Source organism: Hesperophylax consimilis, chromosome 13 (assembly GCF_061612785.1).
Source record: "Hesperophylax consimilis isolate HC1 chromosome 13, BYU_Hcon_1.0, whole genome shotgun sequence".
Taxonomy (NCBI): Eukaryota; Metazoa; Arthropoda; class Insecta; order Trichoptera; family Limnephilidae; genus Hesperophylax; species Hesperophylax consimilis.
The window spans coordinates 20,493,242-20,513,573 of NC_142848.1; the positions used below are offsets into that span (position 1 = coordinate 20,493,242).

At 33.7% G+C, this 20,332-nt stretch overlaps 1 protein-coding gene across 1 annotated transcript in view; it reads right to left on the reverse strand.

Annotated features, from left to right (window-relative positions):
• Positions 1-20,332, reverse strand: part of NaCP60E (Na channel protein 60E) — a 593,779-nt gene that overhangs the window by 98,965 nt on the left and 474,482 nt on the right. Inside the window, exon 4 of the mRNA XM_089638853.1 lies at positions 169-389. Coding sequence (XP_089494979.1) covers positions 169-389 — 221 coding nt within the window. The remainder of the gene's footprint in view (positions 1-168; positions 390-20,332) is intronic.

Genomic DNA, 20,332 nt, shown 5'->3' on the forward strand with positions numbered 1-20,332 from the left:
TCACTAATAACACCGCGATTAAAAGTGAGGAAAAAAAGGGGATAAAAATAAAAAAAAATGAATTATTGATTTCTGTACATATATTTAAAACATAAAATGTGTTGATTGTTATTAAATTTACCAATAATATGAAACTTAATAAAAATGTAAAAGTTATTATAAACTAACCTGGCATTATGGAGACCGTTTTCAAAGCCCTCAGGACCCGAAAAGTTCTGAGCCCGGCCAGGTTACCGACCTCCATGCCAATGGTTGCGTACCCCGAAGTGATGACCACAAAGTCCAGCCAATTCCAAGGGTTTCTAAGGTACGTGTACTTATTCAGTATGAACCCTTTTGCTATCGATTTGATGATCATCTCGGCGGTGTAGATGGCAAGGAAGACAAACCTGCAACAATGAGAAATTTTATTGAAATATTACTATAATTATACGTATATCACAGTTTATTGTTTCAGTAACATATAGGTAGCTACTCTAGGCAAAATTTTATCGTTTTATTAACATTTAAAACCTAAACTTCTTTCGCAGTTTGTCAGGACATTTTATATTTTCATGATAATCTAAAAAAACGCTTTTACAGTTCTAAATCGCAACGAGTCGTAATCCACATGTGCTGATAACATCTGAACGTCGTTAGATACATACCTAGTAACAGCGGTTGGTATGTAGTTTGATGTAATTCTTTATTTATTACACACCCTAGTGGGCTTTTCTTTCAAAAAAATACAAGCATTTTGTATCAGAGTAAACACTTAAAAATTAATACAATAAAGAAGAATGTAAACATAATGGCAAAAATGAATCCTCACGCTTATAATTGAGTTTAAAAGATTCAACAAAACGAAATAGTAGAAGCCAATTCACCTATGGTGCCAATGCCCCGCTCTGCTGGGAATAAGGCTCAGATACCTGGGAAGACACAGTGTGGAACCAGAAGACATCGCCACATATCCAATGACAGCCCTGGTGAACTTCATAAAAGGGACCGGGTTACTGGCAAGGGAATGAGGTAAAATGGGAGATAGTACAATGGGCCTATGGCCTAAGTGCTCGCGGGGAACGTTAGTAAACCGCCTCTGACTATAAAAAAAAAAAAAATAGTAGAAGCGGAGAAGTTATATGGTTACATAGGTTTATTTGTGTCTAGAAGAATAAAAGTGATAGAAAATACAACATTTATACTGATTAGTTTTCAAATGAAATATATCACCCAGATCAGAATATTTGTTTCCGAGATTGTGAAGTCTCGGAATCGGAGAATTTTGGTAAGCTAGTGTCCTGGTGTTATTGAAGTAAAAAGGTAAGAAATGTCGGCATGATTTTTTGGGAACATGAATACATTGATGTAATTCGGGACAGTCAATTTAAAAATGTAGTATTCTTTGTAACAGTATTAAATCTGTGCTTATTCTTCTTTCTGAAAGTTTCAATAGAGACATTTTATCCAAGAGGTAATTGTAATTTATGTTTTGTACAGGAATATGCAATTTATAAACCTTAAAAACTTCCGTTGAATCTTTTCAATGTTATCTGAATGAATAATGAAAAATGAAGACCATAACGTAGAGTTATACTCAAGTTGGCATCTGACAAGGGTTTTATATAACATAATAAATGTTCCTAAATTATTGAAATCTTTTGCAGCTCTCAAAACAAAGCCAAGAGTCAATTATGTGCAATCGAAGGACCGTTTCACAAAAAAAGTTTGTGTATGAAGAAACCACTGCACTAAGAAAAAAATTGTCGCAAAGGAAAGTGGAAGGAACTCAGCGCCATACGATCCCAATGGGAATGTTGCAATATGTAAACGATATGTTGAAATAAGCTAAGCCACGAGAATATAGCACGCTCACAGCGTGGTCTATCACTGGCTTTAAAATAAAACACAATGTAACTTTTATTTTTGGTATATGAGGCAGTATTGCCCCAACATGGCAATAAAACACTCCTAACTTCGCTAAATTCAATAATTTTACGGTCAGCAGACTTTATCGGTGTTGATAAATCCACATAGTACTTTCTTTTCGGCAAAGGCCAGGAATAAAAAACATAAATCAGCCGTTTTAATAATGAATGGTCCTTCATGAAGGGTTCCGCGTTCGCATTGAATGTGAGGTGATTCTAAGAAAACTCTCCTATAAGGGCCGGTGCAGTGTAGGGGTTTAAAAATTTAAAATTGTTACAAAAACATCTTTTATTTTTTTAGAGATGTCTAGAAGAATAATCATTTTCCTCGATGATTAATTTAGGGATGTACGAGTGAAAGAAAGAAGGGAGTGAACATTGGCCATGAAAAGGCCCATATTGTAGGTTTGCTGTGCAAATCAGATTATCACTGGTAATCGAATCAATTTTGTCTAAATTTTGGTAAAATTGTTAATTTTTGCCTATGTCATCTTTGAGGATGCTGTGTGGAGGGTCTTTTTAGAATGTTCTACAAAGAAAAAAGGTATGAGGGTTGGGTAGGAATCTGGGGGTCAGTGTGTCCAGGAGTGATGGATATATGAATCCATTCGTCCCACTACGGTTCAAGGCGATGTTCTCAGAGTCCTGGTGGAGAGGTCATAAGATCTCCCTCGATCAGTCCCGATCATTGCTTACCACGCAAAGACCAGGGCACCTCTGCTAAGTCAACAAACATAGCGAACTTGAGGTGAACTATGGTAGAGGTGTTGGTTCTCCAATAAAATGGTGCGGGGCGGCGGTACCAGTACCCGCCTCCCAAATTGATTATTCAATTTCATCGGATTAACTTTTTAAATATCCTTAAAAATCGGATGTGTTTATCCGAGACACTAAATTAATTCGTAAGAACTTGTAATCATGCAAAATGGTAGCTGCCAAATATATGAGAGAAATAAATAATTCTATTGATATATTTTTGGGGTATTATGCCGTGTTGCGCTACCTCCTTCTTTAGCCAACGTTTCGGACAGCATTACAGTGTCAACTATAAGGGCAGTTGTGGACGTATCGGGCAGCAGCTGACCTGATGATGGACACTGTAATGCTGTCCTAAATGTTGGTTGAAGAATAAAGAAGTAGAAGGGTTCAATGAAAATAAATATTCAATAATAAATATGTCTTTATAGATGATATTACCCCCAAATCGGCTATTGGACGGTTAATAATAATTGTTAGTAAAATATGTCCCTGGTATTACTCTTTCACGTAAAATGTGTAATCAACGAAGGTGATGAGATACAAACGACGTCATTGAAGATTCACCACTCGTCTTATTTGCGGAGCTCTCATGCCGTGAAAAGACCCCCGCGGCTTTCTCCTCAAAGAGGTTAATCGTTAAGGCTCTCATTTTTATCACGTGACCGGAAATAGCCTAGTCATTCTCGAATAAGTAGGCGAAGCAGCGTAGCCTGTACGCACACGACATGTTACCTAAATGTGGAATAAAAATGTTCAAAGAAAACATTGTCCAAATGTTTTAAATAAGGCTAAGCTGAAACATTCAGTTGCACTGTTGAAACGAATCCAATCTTTCAAGATTGACTTGTTATTATGTTTTAACCCATTTAAATATTTTATGATATAATTATGATGTTTAAAGCGTGATTTTGTGGTAGATAACATGTAGAATAGGCGTGATCGATTTCCAATCATTTTTTACAAGAAGTTATGCAACGCCAATGAATTACCGAACAAGTAATTAAAAAGTGTCTGTTAAATGGTTTACGGACCCAAAACGAACAGACAGAGAAATGAATACTAGGAAAAAGTATAACCTCGATGGCAGATAGACGAAGGAGTCAAAAATAAGGGTAATAGTACCTATCCGAAATATGTGAATGCAATCAGGGTCGCTGTTTTTATAGTGTATTATATCGGTGTTTTCGAAATTGTGAACATTGCTTGTGAGCAAGGTGGTTTTAAGGGTTTTTTTGGGATTTGTAAGCCATATTATTCGATTGGCCATATTAATTTTTAATGAAATTGTTTCGGTAAAAGTATCAACCTCCGTTTCTCGTGGTCGTGCTTAATCATATTTTCTTTAATCGACTCTTTGATGTCATCTTTCTGGCGAATCTGAAATGTTTTATGATTCTAAAAACTGTAATGTGGGTTGAATAAACCCTATATGGTTTCAGGTCAGGTAAAAATATGTGAGGAAATTCTTTATCGTGTTTTTCGAGTACGAAAATAGAACAAGATTTCATTGATTGATAAATATTTTTATTACTCTTGAGGTCAATTCGTTAGGCTTATGTAGAATGTTTAGGTTCATATCTTTGTATAGTGGATAAGATTTTAAACGTGGGAATAGTTGGTGAACGGTGGCATTTCGTAACATTTTCCCGAATTTTTTTCCTTTTCAGTATTATTAATTTAAAAAAACACACATATTTTTATTTTTTATATTTATTCACTAGTTTTGGAAAAAGCTCTATGGAGAATATTCTTCCAAAAAAAAGAAAAAAAAACTGATCGAAAATGTTATTATTGTAAATTGTGATATTTAGAAAAGAATTACAGGACGTTAATGTTGACGAACTTCCGCAAAATTCTTTGTTTAGCACGAAGGACAAAATAAATATGTACTACCGTTAGCGTAGTATCAATAAAACGTCTATTCTGAAAAGAGAGTGGTTAAACTTAATAAGAAAAACACGAAATTTTGTGTGGCAGTGTCGCATCATGCGGTAAAATCCAAACAAGTTGTAATTGCACGAAATAATTATATACATTTAAGTAGAGGTATCTCCGTAAAAAAACAATTATATACATGTAAGAAGAGGTATCTCTATAAGAAAATTATCAGCACCTCGGCCTCTAATTACAAAGTTGACAACTTTTACATTTACGTCGATGGATACTAGGATTAAAAAGTTTATCTCATATCGATTACTGAGCGCTGTTTAGCGTTGTCGTATGGTGCGAAATTTTAACGGTTGTTCTTACTTTTAATTACCTCAATAAGGGACATAATGATGGTATATTAGATGAGGATTATAGTTGAATTACAATGTATTTTTTTCTTCTATAACTATCGACGTACTATCATGAACAGATTAGGGATATGAATTTCATAATATAGAGGTTCTTATATGAAAAACAAAGTTTACGAAACAGAATTGACCTTACAATTAAATAAGATCCCGACTAATATTCCAGAGAAATGATAGTGATTGATGCATATATTTTATGTCAATTTTTTAAATTACTTATTTGATAAAAGCACTATGTAGTATGTAAATATCTTTAAACAAATCACTCTGAAGTAGATACCTATACATTTAGGTTTTTATTTACGCATTGCGTACTAGCCCAATGTCTGAACGTTTAAAAAGTCAAAGGTCCTTGAAAAAGCTTCTTTGTAATAACTTAGTTTTGTACCATAAAAAGCATTCTTTCGTTGATGAAATAGGCTTCGTTCTTCTTCTTGTAGCTTCCATACGTGGAATAAGAAGAAAATGTAGAGCTCTGTTCGTGAATTATTACTCGGCTCTGTGATAAACGACATAATTACCAAAAGTAATTACCGAAATTACGAAAGGCGAGCTCAAACGACTCTGTCTGAGAAATAAATTTGAATAAAAGAGCGTGACAACGATTTTTATTTCCACGTTTAAGTAAATTGGAAATATAACTTGATAATGCATAAAGGTAGTTATGGTAATGGAGGGACTCGATATTAAGGTGTTGAAAAATACGCAGTTCATTTTTCATTTTCCGCCTTCCGCATTGAAATTGTGGAAAGCAAATATGTAGGTAAAAAAATACCAACAAGAAATACTGAGGTATCCGAGAGAGGATATTTAATAATGTATGAACGACTTGGAAATACTAAATAATTGCGCTTGTTTTAGTGAACTATCACATGAATAACGTTGAAATGCGTTTATTTTAGTGAACTATCACAAGAATGGCGATGAAATGCTAAAAAAATAACTAAATCTAAAAATAGTTGTCTTACTAGTCTTAAAAATTCATACTTAACTAAACTACTATGATTATAAGAAGCTTACAAACAAAAACGAATCATGGTTTTTTTAAATATAAAGATGTCACGGGCTGTGAAAAGCTGAATGATGTAGAATAATTAATTAAAGAACTAGTATCATAGGCATAGATATGACTTTCAGGAGATATTGTAGTTTTGCTCCGAATTTTGTTAATCCTTTATCCGTCTTATTTCATAGGCTAGTATGCTCCCAGAATTATAGCCTGAAGATCCGAAGTGTGTTCTCCTCACTCTCCGAACTCATCAGTATCTGGAAAGAGCTTTGGTTCCTTCGACTTTCCGGCAACATAAATAGGTAAGTGCAAAAAATTTAATTGATGGGAGAATAATTGTTATGTTTCCTCTTATCTCTAACTTTTTCTGTATGACATGGAATTCTGGGACACTAAACCATGCATTAAACTGAAGATCTTTTGAAATATCGAAATATCATCAATATCAATTTTGGAGGCGGGTATAGGTAGGCCCGGGAACTATTTATTGCTCAACCAACACCCAGGACATTGGTCACCCAAAGGGGTTCATATATTTGGTGTCTTAGCAGGGGTGCCCGAATTCGTATGGTGAGGTTTGTCTAGGTTTTGGCGGCGGATGCGTTTAATCACCTAGTGCATGGCGGGTCGGATCGGGAGATAATAGTTGAGAGAGACCATTGACCTCTCCAGCCGGACTCTACCTACTGACCTATCGATCTAGCGCCCTTGGGGTGATTATTCTCAAAAACGACGCTATACAAGTTATCCAACTATTATTATCATCTTGCACCGCAGTGAGAGGAGTAGATTCGTACGTCTTTCACTCCTGGACACATTGACTCCAAAAAATAGCGAATATTTAGGTTCATTCTTAAGCACTCTGGATAGATGTAACCAATTTAAAAGTTATTCATAGAATCACTAAAAAATGAAAAATTGTAATAGCTATTAAAAGACGTAAACCAATCGTTCATAATTATGAGAAACTTGAATGTAAAATTTTCCATTTGATTATCCAGGGCAAGATTGATGGAACAGAGTTAAGTGATACTAGTTATCCGCATCATATCATCAAGATTCAAGATCTACGTCGAAGTATGTGGAGTGTAGTAGTTCTGAAGAATTGCCCGGGGCTGTAGATTACTAAGCTGAATTGCGCAAATTGCCCAGAAGATGAATATGTAGTCTAACCTAAGCGCAGATCGATACTCCATTCAGAGCATTCCATTAACAAATTATGTAGTTTCGAGTAATGTATTTATCCTGCTACAGGAAACAACTGCTTTCTACTGTTTTAGGATATCTATCGGCAATGCATTCTGAATTTCTCAGCCATGAAATGTCTACGATAAATCTTCCTGACACTCCCACAGCTGACCGCCCTTTTGTCGAGTTGCAACCCAATAGCGCAATACAATTAGACCACACTGGGTGGTTCGTTGCACAGAAACTTGGGTTACGAATTTCCGAACAGAGATAAATATCGGGACTATTCTCAAAGCTTCGGTTATATCTCAGACTGACACCGCCGTTGAAAATAGCGTAACGCAAGATTTACTGGAACTGTTTAAGCACTCTCCCATTATTAAGAAATCCCATTATTCTGATGCGTTTCCGAACGGTCAATAAATTGTGAACAATATAATTTGCATTATTAAGGTCTCTTTCTATGCAGGTTCTGCGACTATGGTATCTGTGATATGTGTATAAGTTGATCTGCTTTTGCATTCCAACCTGTTGTTTAGTGCAAGGCCTACTGACATGTTCTAATGACGTATGATCAACTGCACAATTTAGATTTTAAAATCTGCTTAAATGGCTCAAGTCCTTGTGTGGTAAAATTTCATATCTACATATCTATTTAGTATATGTTTTATAACTTTTCTCTTGAAAATTTACTGTCTTATTAATTATTACGCGCCCGTTCAACGTTGGTGTGGTAAAGCCGGCCTTGAGCCTGGTTGACAACCAATTTAACCAAAAAAACGCCATGCTAATAAGTCAAGTTTTTGACTATTTTGACCTTACGCGCCGCGTAATATTTACACCGCGTTTATAAGTAAGGGGGTAAGAGAGTATGTACATCATAAATGAATCAGCCTGAATGAACAAATCTTTTTGGCCTAACATAACGCTTCAATACAACACCAATGCTTGTGAAATCAGTTTTCTTTCTACATTTAAATAAATTGTTGAGTCGTTTCCAAGTAAAAGTTACGAATTAAACGTTTGTTCGTGTTTCATATCCATTTCCCTGTCGGGATTTAAACACAGACATAGAAAATAACAATAACAGGCGGCCGTCTGAGAACCGCTGTTTCCGTGTTACCGCGTTACCGCATCAAATTCCTTATTATACTGCCGATAAATTACTCCATCTAAAGAATCTGTCACGAAATTTGCTAGCAATAACTGATTTCATACCTATATGCATAAACTAGAACAATATATATTTTTATTTACCTGCTTATAAGCTCAAGATACACGAGCCAGTGAAATGCTTAGAAATATCCTATTGAATCATATGAAAATTTGAACCATAATCAGTAATAATTACTTTCCAACTTATATGTGTTATTTCACATATATAATAGAATGGAATATCGAGAGAGGTAATTATTCTCAGTATCAGATCACTGTAAGAAATTCTGAAAACAGGTACTGTGTGACCTACAGAAGTAAGTCAGTAAGGGCGATTGTCAAACGCCATTTGACTCTATTATTTCCGCATAAAATAATATCGATTCGAATATGGAGCACGGCGCTGTGACGTCACGGCGTGTTAATAATTTCGGCCAATCACGAAACAAGGATTTAGCGTGCCGTGAGCAAGAGTAATCGATCTGGGATTATGAAACGGTGAAGAATGCATCTTTGGTTCGTGAGTGCTTCATTTATGTTTGGTTCCATGATAACTCCTCAAAATGACAATTTAACACACCTATAAAAAGTGTTAATCTCAAGTCATTAAAAGTGATGAAACAAAGCTAGATTAAATAGTTACATATGTAATCTATTTAACCTAGTTTTTGTTTTGTGCATAGGTGTGTGAATTGTCATTTTGAGGAGTTATCCGGTCACCATTATTTGTACAGGGTTTTCCAATAAGAGGTGTTATTTTGAATAGCCCGTTATTTCGGTAGATGTTACTTTTAAAGTTGTCATTTTTTGACATTTGACAAGTAGAAACTACGCCATTAATAAAAATGGAATGATACGCGCTTAAGAAATTATTAAAATTCACTTGAGTGAATCAAATGCAAATCATCTTGAGTGATGAGGCCCATTTCCACCTCGGTGGCTTCGTTAGCAAGCAAAATTGTCGCATTTGGGGCTCGGAAAACCCCAAGAGTTATTATTGAAAAACCTCTCTTTCCTCAACTTGTTTGGTTCGCTTTATGGTCCGGCGGAGTCATTGGACCTTACTTTTTAGAAAATGAGGCTGCAGCAACAGTTACGGTGAATGGATTGCGCTATCGAGAGATGATTAATGATTTTTTTATGGCCAGAATTGGATTGTATTGATCTGAACAACGTTTAATTTCAACAAAACGGCGCTAATTGCCACACAAGCAACAAAACCATTGATCTTTTACGATTGAATATCAAAATAACACCTCTTATTGGAAAATTCTGTATATTCGTTAGCTAAACAATGTAGGCAAATAATTGGCGAATTTACTTCATGCTTGTTTGTGAAATGTGACATTGAAATACATATGTTTTTATATCTAGTCAGCATAGTATAATAATAATAATAATAATAATAAGTGTTTTATTATCTTTTTTTTGTGTAACAAATAGATATAATGATATCCTCTGGGATCTCATATATCTTGTATGCCGAGTAGGTACTCTTATATTGATTTGGCTCAGAAGTTTGCAAGAGTCGAGTTCCGAATATATTATTTGAAGAAAAGATCTGGTCGCTTATGCTTTTTCAATCCTCAAGTCGTTATATATTTTAAGGTATTTAATAAAAGAGTGTAGTTTATTTGTTTAATAGGAATATTTAACTTAAAATTAGAAAAAGACTTGTAAATTTTGTCAGTTGTTTGATCTATGATAAATATTTGAAAAATCATCAAATAACCTACAGATACGGTTTTTTAAATACATGAGAAATGTACGTATGCCCTTTTGCATTACATGGGCGATATATTATTATACTAGATTCGTTCCACTGGCTACGGACATTTTTAACTCATACAACTAACTAATTAGTGGCCGAGTGGTTTAATTCCCCTCCTAGCTAAATAGCTAAATCTTCAATATTTGCAAAATGCAACTATTCCGCTTATGATAATGGTAGTTTGAGAAATCAGCTCATCATAATAGTAGTTTGAAGAAATCATTCGAAACCTGGAAATGTTTGATGACAAAAAACACTTACTTAAAACCAATAATAAAAAAAAATTATAACATAATTTTTTTTCACTACACAGCCTCGACAGTTCTTGCATCATTGACTGCGGAACCCATTGACTGACTGCCTGATGGGAATTTGTATTCCAGCCAATTGATTTTTTTCCAAACAACAGCATTGATATAACCGCAGCTTTGCGGCAGGTCATAGATTCCATGACTCTGAAATAGTAACCCATTATTATGTGTTTTATTGCTATTTTCAGCCACAATTACCACAATACCAATTTGTCGTTTAATGTGGTCGGAGAACATCACCAATTATTTGTAGATAATTATTTTTGCTTTTGTGACTCATTACCCTACTTCTCATATATCCTTTTCATTCTCTGATCATTTAAATTAATATTTCGATTCTTGAAACCCAAATAGCAAGTACAGTGGAAGTATTCAGTTTGCTACATCCTTTATTCAGCTAGCTAAATCCTTCATTGAAATACCAACACACTAAAACGCGGGCATGTGCAGCATGGTGGTCGAAAAATACAAAAATATTATAAAATATTGCACACTGAATAAAGAAAATTAAATTAAAAATATAAATGAACAGGAGGAATTGAAATATTGCCATAAACCTGAATTGTTTGTCTTATTGTTAAAATAAGCCCTTGATGGAAATAACATAGCCAACTAAAAATAATTGATGAGCCAGACTTCCAAGACATTCGGGACTGAATTTTTATTTTGTTTTATTAAAAAAAAAAACAGTTTTACACGGATATTTGATGTAAAATTTTATGTTTTCTGGGTTGCGTAATAACTGTATAAATTATTGAGTTTCCGCATAAAATACATTTGTACAAAAACATAAAATTGATAAAAGAAATAAAAAAAACGATAGACGAATTGAAAGAAAAAGAAGCCATAAAAAACAGAAGAAAATATATGCATACATGGATAGATAAGGTGAATTAAAAAAACTACATAAAAAAATGAAGAATAAGATAAAAGATATGAAAGAAAAACAACACGAAAAAGAGAAAAAAAACCTTAAGTTCTTACACACATCAGGGGGTTGAGAGTTCGCAATTAACTTTGTGATTTTATTTATTCTAATATTCATTTGTTAAACTGACCCGAGGATAAATAGAAGATATCAGCGTCTGAAAAGATGTCATTTCTTTTGTGCAAGCTTTTCAGATTATTGAATATTGTGAGTTCGTAGTTTTTGAGAGTGGGGTATGGCATAGTTGGTTTGAGCGTGTGTAAGTTTCATAACCATTTGAGAGGTTTTAGTGGAACAAAGAATTTTCTGCTTTAAAAGATACGAATGATTTGCCGGGATTCTTCATATTGAAAAATCTAATGTATTAGAATGTTGCATCAATTTGGCGCGGACAATGAAATGTTACTAAGGCGACACAAGACTCTAATAACGGGGGTTTGCTCGACGCTCACATTTTAATTATTTCTGATGAACGTATTACTAAGTTCTCAAATGTTTCTAGAGGGATACCTACTAAATATTTTGTCTAAAACGGTTTGAAAACATTAAGCTTTAACTATAAAATTAGCGGTTAGCAACAGATTTTAATTTCCTAGACGATGCATTAGTAACTTCCCGAGGGATTCATTTAGAAACATTTGAGATTTTAGTAATACGTTCATCAGAAATAATTCAAATAAACCCCACGGAAAGATCGATTTTCTAGGCCTGATAGGGCAAAGTCGACCGTAGGTCAGTCCATTCCGCTGGACTGCGCGCCGAATATTATTTTCACACGACTTCATTACTTATGTCGTTAAGATTCCCACTTTATTTTAGTGATTTGATAGAGCAAATTCAACCGCAGGTCTGTCCAGTACACCGGGGCCGCGACGCATATTTTTGTGCACGGCTGCTTCACTTACGTCGTTAAGATTCTGGCTTTATTTAAGGGTATTGTCTCGTCTTCAGGGTATTTTCATACTTATAACTGAACACAATTCTTACAAAATTAATGAGCCGTGGCAATACTATCACACTGTAAATCAAGTGTAGACGCAAAAGAATCGCTTGTTATCATGCACCATTATTGTAAATGGTAACATAACTACGAAATCACAATCAAATTGAAACATCAGACAGCAATTTAATTTAATTGTGCACGCGAAAACGTCAAAAGAAACATCTATGTTCCACATTTTTTTTATGTTGTTTGTAAAATCATGGAGGCCTTAGCTGGGTAGCGTAGGATTGAACCCGCGATGCCTGGTTGTGAACCCGATGTTTTGAAAAATTCGGTTACCAATCGATCTAGTTAGGAACCATTATCCAGCAGACAAAATTTATTAGTACTTTCACGAAGTTTTCTACTGTCATATTAGAAATATTTAGTCATTCTTAACAATCATACTTTCGGTGGTGTGTCTTTAACTCCGTGTAACTGTGTGTAACTGCTGTAAAATGATTTATAGAACTGGCATTAGATTTGATTTTAAAAAGTGGAACTGATTCAGACAAGATAAAGTAGAAATCTACAAAAAATATTTTATTTTTTGATAATTCTTTATTATTTGAAAAGTATATTTTTAACTTATACATTTTTGACAGCTTGATCGTCATGAGTTTACTAACGTTGTTTATTTGAAAGGTAAGGCAATAAGGCAATTATGTAAATACATAGTACATGATATAATAGATATAAAATGTTTTTTTTTCTAAATAAAATATATTTAAAAACATGACCCTGAGGTTAATATTTTATTATAAATACTTAAATACTTATAAATTCTCACAAATCATACAATATCATAATATCTATAGGATCTGCGCTAGTAAAATAAATTAAAGTTAAAACAGGAAAATGTATTTTTATAATTGAATTGAGGTCTCTAGTTTAACTCTAACATTTATATAATTATTATTAAGAGGATTATTTTAAATGTTCCTGTCCTCGGCCAATAGTTTGAAAAAATAGTTTCATATTTGACTTTAGGACGAATATGAAGGTCTGGTCTCCGGTTTAACTATAACATTATTATAATTATTATTAAGAGCATTTTAAATGTTCCTTTCCTAGGCCAATAGTTTAAAAATAAAGTTTCATAATTGACGTGAAAACGAATGAAGTTCTGGTCTCTGGTTTAACTTGAACATTTTTATAATTATTATTAAGAGCATTTTAAATTTTCATTTCCTAGGCCAATAGTTTGAAAAAATAGTTTCATAATTAACTTGACGACGAATGAAGGTCTGGTCTCTGGTGTATCTTTAACATTTTTATAATTATTATTAAGAGCATTATTTTAAATGTTCCTGTCCTCGGCCAATAGTTTGAAAATATAGTTTCATAATTGACTTGAGGACGAATGAAGGTTTGGTCACTAGTTTGACTCTGACATTTTTATAATAATTATTAATATCATTTTAAATGTTCCCGTCCTTGGCAAGTTTAGCCATTGATTTGTCTAATGTGACATATTTCGGAGTCAGATAATATCTGGACTTGTACGCTGGATCGCACCCCCGTTTGAGGCAACTTCCGTCTCCCCCGAGGGTGTTTGATTAATGCTACTTCGGGCAGTTTCACAAGTAAACAAGTTAGCCGTGCTTGCTTGTGTCGGTTGGTTCTTGCTTGTACTGGCCTCCCATTGCGAGTAGTTCTGTCACTATCGTAATATATGACAAAACTTGTGGTCTTTCACTGAGTATAGGCGACATTCTAAGACTACAGCTAGTATTACATGTTCGTTATAAACTAACACAGTGTAAGCAAAATCTTGGGAGCAGATGACAACATTATTGTAATTGGGCCAATGAAGGAAACCTGAATAAACCAGAAGTTATTAATAACAGAACTACAAGATAGAAGATAGATTATGAAGAAAAGGCAAATATACAAAAATAAATAAAAGGAGATAAAACAAAGACAGCAAATGATGTTATTATTATTTATATTGAAACATGAACGGAACGTATGTTCTTACGACTTTTTCTTTATTTATGTTCTCTTTGTATTATTTTTCCCTTTTTAACATATAATAAATACTATTTTATTTATTTTTCATTTGAACATATTTTACTAGACAGTACATATTTTACTACAAAAGATAAGGTACGAAATATTAAATTATATGTAGTTAAATATATATATTACGTGTGTCCAATACAATGTCTTAGTAATTTTATCTTGGACGAAAATTATTCTTAAACTTACTTATTGTATATATTTTCTCTATGAAATGTGGTAGAGGAAATCTAACTACGATTTGAGTACAAAAGTAGCATTTTTTAATATTTATTTAAAACCTTTTACAGACCACGCTATAAGCGCGCTATATTTTCGTGGCTTGGAATATTTTAGCATATCGCTCGCCATACATTTGCATTGGTAGTGTATGGCGAGAGATATGCTGAAATAGACTAAGCCATGATGCGTACAGCGTAATGTGTCGCACACCTAAAGGAAAAGTCAGTGAAATTAAATATTAAAATTATTATTTTTAAATTAATAACAAAAAATACAAAATAGGAAGAAAGTATGTTGAGAGATGAAGAGATTTTTAAAAATCAAGAAGTATACGAAGCCGACAAATTGTAATAGATTATTAATAAAACTTTAATGAATAATTTAGTGCAAGTAGTTTTAAAGTAACTTATATCAATTCAAAAAATGTATAAATTAGTTTTGTGTGTTAGTAAAAAATCATGAAGAATGACTAAGTGGAGTAATTTTTCGTAGTGGGTATAAGTCGTTATTGCGCGTTGTGGTTAGAGTTATTGGTGAGTTATTTGCTGCATTGGTGTTATTGGCTTCTAAACGAAGAAGCGCAGTGTGCCTGGTACGCCTTATTTGAACATTAAACCAATGACAGATAGCAATATGGGACTAAACTATTTTATTATTTAGCAAATTATGTAGAAACTAGATCTAAAAATGAACATATTTTTTGTAAAGTTAACATATATTATTCAGACTATAACTCCACGTGTACCTTATATTTAGGATTCCGTATTGTGGAAGCACATTCCAGCAGACTTCTGACCAATGAACAAAACAACATTTCTGAAGTTTTAGCACTTTTTATTCTTAATAAGAAACCTAGCATCTTGTATGATTTTTACATAATTTGTTCAATGTGCTTGTCAAAAGATAATTTGTTATCTAAATAAACACCTAGATAACTAATAACCTTTACACGTAGACTTATATTGTAAAGGTTTATTGTACATGTTGTAAGGTTTGATGTTTTTATTTTTATTTCTAGTAAACGTAATCGAGTGACACTTAATATGTTTAAGGACAATAAGTTTAATTCACGTATGCCTACAAATGATCAAGATCACTTTGTAATTCCGTACAATCCGATTAAGATTGTATGGGTTTAAACATTTTCACGTTGTCTGCGTATAACACGTAACATAAAGCATGCAATACAATGCTGTAGGTGTTTAATGATGTTGTCTTTCCCTGAATGTGCGCAATCCAGTTTATTGGGATCATATTAAGCCATAAATTCATGTCATCTGATGATTGATTACCTGTAATAGTTATAAATAAATGTGCAAATTATATAAATAAATAAAAAAATGCAAAAATCAATGATAGCTAGATAATTTCACACATTTTGGAAAAGTAAAGTACAATAAAAATATTGTGGCATATTTTCAACCATGGTTTTTAAGGTTTTTTCATTGCTCTAATGTTTATATTTTTAGCACAAAGTCCTGAGATGTACATACACATTACTGTAATTTAACTATTAGGTTTATAACGCGAATCATTGCTATATACATGCTTTACACTAAAAACTAAGAATCCTTTAAAACACCATTAAAACTTAGTGGCTGTGTCAATAGGTACTAAGGTTGAGAGTTGAAATTTCCACTCTTAAAGATTTACGGCCGGGAGCGCAGAAGCTGGGTGGAGGTAATCCACAATATTTCCTAAAGCTAGGCTACCGAGCAGATAGCTAAAATATTCTGTCTAGATAGTTAGATCATAAATACATATTGGCTGAACGTCGGAAACTACTGACAGCGACTTCCTACCCAGAGGAATCGATGCGGGAGGGGCGGTCTCAGATAGAAATTTCTAAACTATCAAGTAATATGAAATTATGAAATAACCTATTACGGTTTATGCTACCTGGTGTAGCGCTGTTGCCTTTCTTCGTAGATTCACACTCACATATAAACGCTAATGGAAGCATAATTAAAAATCTCTTAATAAAATATATTTTTTCGTAAATAACATAAAAAGTGCATATGTAATATTAACTATTACAAGTTGACATTTTTATATCTTCAAAATTCACTTAAGTTTGAGTAATCCCAGTTCCTTGCATATTACTAGATTGAATAAAATTTTCCCGTTTTTTCTCTATGAAATGTGGTGAAGGAAATCTAACTACGATTTGAGTACAAAAGTAGCATTTTTTAATATATCTTTAAAACGTGTTACAGACCACGCTATAAGCGCGCTATATTTTAATGGCTTGGCATATTTTAGCATATCGCTCGCCATACATTTGCATTGGTAGTATATGGCGAGAGATATGCTGAAATAGACTAAGCCATGATTCGTACAGCGTAATGTGTCGCACACCTAAAGGAAAAGTCGGTGAAAATATATATTAAAATTATTATTTTTAAATCGCATTTTCGTATTTTAGACTCACGTTCTTCTTTTTGTCCCACCAAGTTTTCGTATTAAATACTTGATAATTATAGAAAAAATACCATTCTAGTTTACTTGTCTTATTATTGTTGACATTTTATACGAACACAATGAAAAAGATGTAAGCATTAGTTGCGTTGACTTTCTAGACAAAAAAAACAGAACACATTTTATGCTTCATGCATTTGAAATTAATACATTCATGTGTGTTGTATTTATAAAGCAACACATTTATAATCATATCGTAGATTTATGAACTTCATACTAAGAAACAGAAAAGAAAATATGCTTACGTAGAAATAAATATCATGATTGTGTGCACTGGGGGGAAAATTTCTAATCAATGCGGTATGGGGCATAGAACTGTACTTATGTACGGGTACTTTATTACAGCTCGCGAGTTCTAAATTATGTTACTTCCAATACAGAATCAGAGGAATAATGTAGACGAAATGATTTTCAGAAATTCACGAAAGTCAAACAATGGTAATTGAACGAGAGAAAAGATTTTGAAACATAATTGGTGGAAACATAGAATATAAACAAGAATAGGGGTAGGTTGCTGTCAAAGGATTTATTTGTGTATAGGTAAATTCGAACTTCTAGCGACTTCTTTAGGGTAGATTTCAATGATTTTAATTTTAAGTTAGGGAGTTGTAAATTTAAATATTTTCATACGGTTGGCATGTTGACGACCTCCGTGGCAGAGCTGTTAAATTTCTTGGCTCCGGATCCAAACCAAACAATAAAATTGAGTAAAGTAGATTAATCAGCGTATTATGTCCTTTAAGGCTGGGTTGATTCACAGAATTTGAACAATTCATCGGATTTCAGTGAGTTTTCTATTCGAGTTTTGTTATTATTTAATTTTTGTAAAACCCCTGGCCAACAATGATATAATAGATCTTGAATGGAACCTTCACAGAACTTAATAATCAAATTTAAAATCTGATGAATTGTTCAGATTCTGTGAAATAACCTGTCCTTAGAATCATCCAAATGGAAGACCACCATTAATAATTAAATTGCTCTACTCGTGTTTAGTCGGTTGTGTGCCAGAGCGCGTTTACGCGCTCTAGGTAGCCGTGCTCATAAGGCCGGCCATACAAAATGAGCGCGTTAACACGCTGTTCTATATGACGATTTTGCTTGTCAAACTCAAGTAATTTGAAAAATCTAAAATATAGAACCCACGTTGACATCTATTGGGATGATGAAGAAATAATTATTATATAACAGTTCACAGATTATATGAACTTTAGAGTGATCTAAATGAAGCTTCTTTTAAAGCTAAAAAATTCGCGGTCTGTCGGTCCATCCAAGCAAAATACCTTACGGCATTTAAAGGGTCAAACGCGCGCCCAACATTTGTACACGGTTGACATTTGTCACATGAGAATGGGTCGCTTCTACGATTCGTTCTTAGGATCAACAGCTCGGCTGTGGAACGAACTGCCGGCCTCTGTGTTTCCACCCTCCTACAACTTGGGACTCTTCAAGACCCATGTTCACTCCTTCCTCTCCACAAAAAGACCCTTCACACAGCATCCCCAAAGATGACATAGGCCCTGAGGGAAATTATTTTCTTCAGGTCCTCCTATGTGGAGTTAATATAAAAAAAGAAAAGTTTTTGCCAGGCTTATTTTTTCATTATCTTTCCCTTCCCAAGCCCTTCCACCTTACAATAAACTGTATATAGGGATGCCGTTTATAAAAATAAAAGATAATGATTGCTACAGAAAAATGTTATATATTGAGGATTTATTGCCAAGTGGAAATTTCTTACAACTGCACAAATATTCAATATACAAGTCGTTCGATTGCATTCGGCTTCGCCTCTTGCAATATTGCTTCGCCCCGGAGAACTCAGGCATTGGATACTCTTCAATAATGTGCTAAGTGGTTTGAAACACTCTACATTCATAACAAAAGTATCCCTTTGTGCATTATGTATGCACAGCGGTTGCGACTGCGTTGAATGCGATTGCAAAACACAACTAAATTGTCCTTAGAAAATTATTATTTAATTTTTTAAATTATATTTCAATCCCCACAAGAATTCTGAGGGAATACTTTTTCCTCAGAGTGTATTTTCATCGAGAACAAAAATGCAAGAAAATGATTTAATTTGTTATTTCAGAACTTGTAGCTACCCACAACCATGCTTGACCCGGAAAACGAATCATTACAAACGTTTTTCTAATTTCTTAAATAATCTGAGCATTCATTAATCGAGATATTATAATTATTCCATTACTTTAAAACCATTTTTTTATGATTAACTACTAATTCTGTAAACAATGGACCTTTCGTCCAAAAAGTAGGTAGGTACCTACGTGTAAATTTTTAATTCCTACCTACATAATTATGAACCGTAAATATTTTACGTAACACTTTTTTCAAATAAAGAAATGTATTGTCCAAAGAAATGTCACCATCTCAATGACATTTTTTTTCCAAATTTTTTCAGGCCGGTGGGTACCATAATATTGATTTTTCCGATATGACGACAGTAGGGACCACGATCATAAAAAGGTAGTATCCAACACGGCCAATACCCTGAATCGAAACCCAAACATAACAAACACATTTACAGACAGATAAAATGTTGATGGGTCGAGATCAAACAGAAATTCTGTACACCCAGTCAATTAGATCTCCGAGCGATCCTTAAAAAACCACATTATTTTTTTAGCAATATTGAAATAAATGTTTCCAATTACCATTGTTCCATGAAGCCATGGGATGTTTCACATGAATACATTTAAAAATAATACCGCCTATTTTAGCCCTCTGACACAAATATGTCAACTATGTAATAAAATAGTGTGCTGAAGTAGACATTTTCGTCGATAATTTATACGGATGAAAATATACAGGGTGTATCGGCAAGTACCCGACAAACTTTAACCAGCTATTCCTCAGCACATTTGGAGTGAAAAATGTTATGGGCGCTTTGCTGTCCGGTAATATTTTTTTCCATTAAAAACAAAAAATAAATAAAAAATCCACACTCCGTCACTGTCATTTGCATTGTTTCTCGTGTTCAACAGCTGTTATTAGCAAGTGTGTCAAAAAGTGTCCTCGCTCTTTCGTACACACTAAATAATAATAGTTAAAAATGAGACGAATGGTGCCGTGCTATTTCGTTGTGATTGTAAAAGCGCGCCAACGTAGGTACGTACGTACATTATTCAACGAAACTCGAACAAAATATTGCCAGACGGGTTTTCAAACATTGACAAAGGATAAAACATTGGTGACATGTGGTGAAAATATGAATAATAAATTTTTTATTAAAAAAAAAAATGTTACCGGACAGCAAAGTGCTCATAACATTTTTTACTCCAA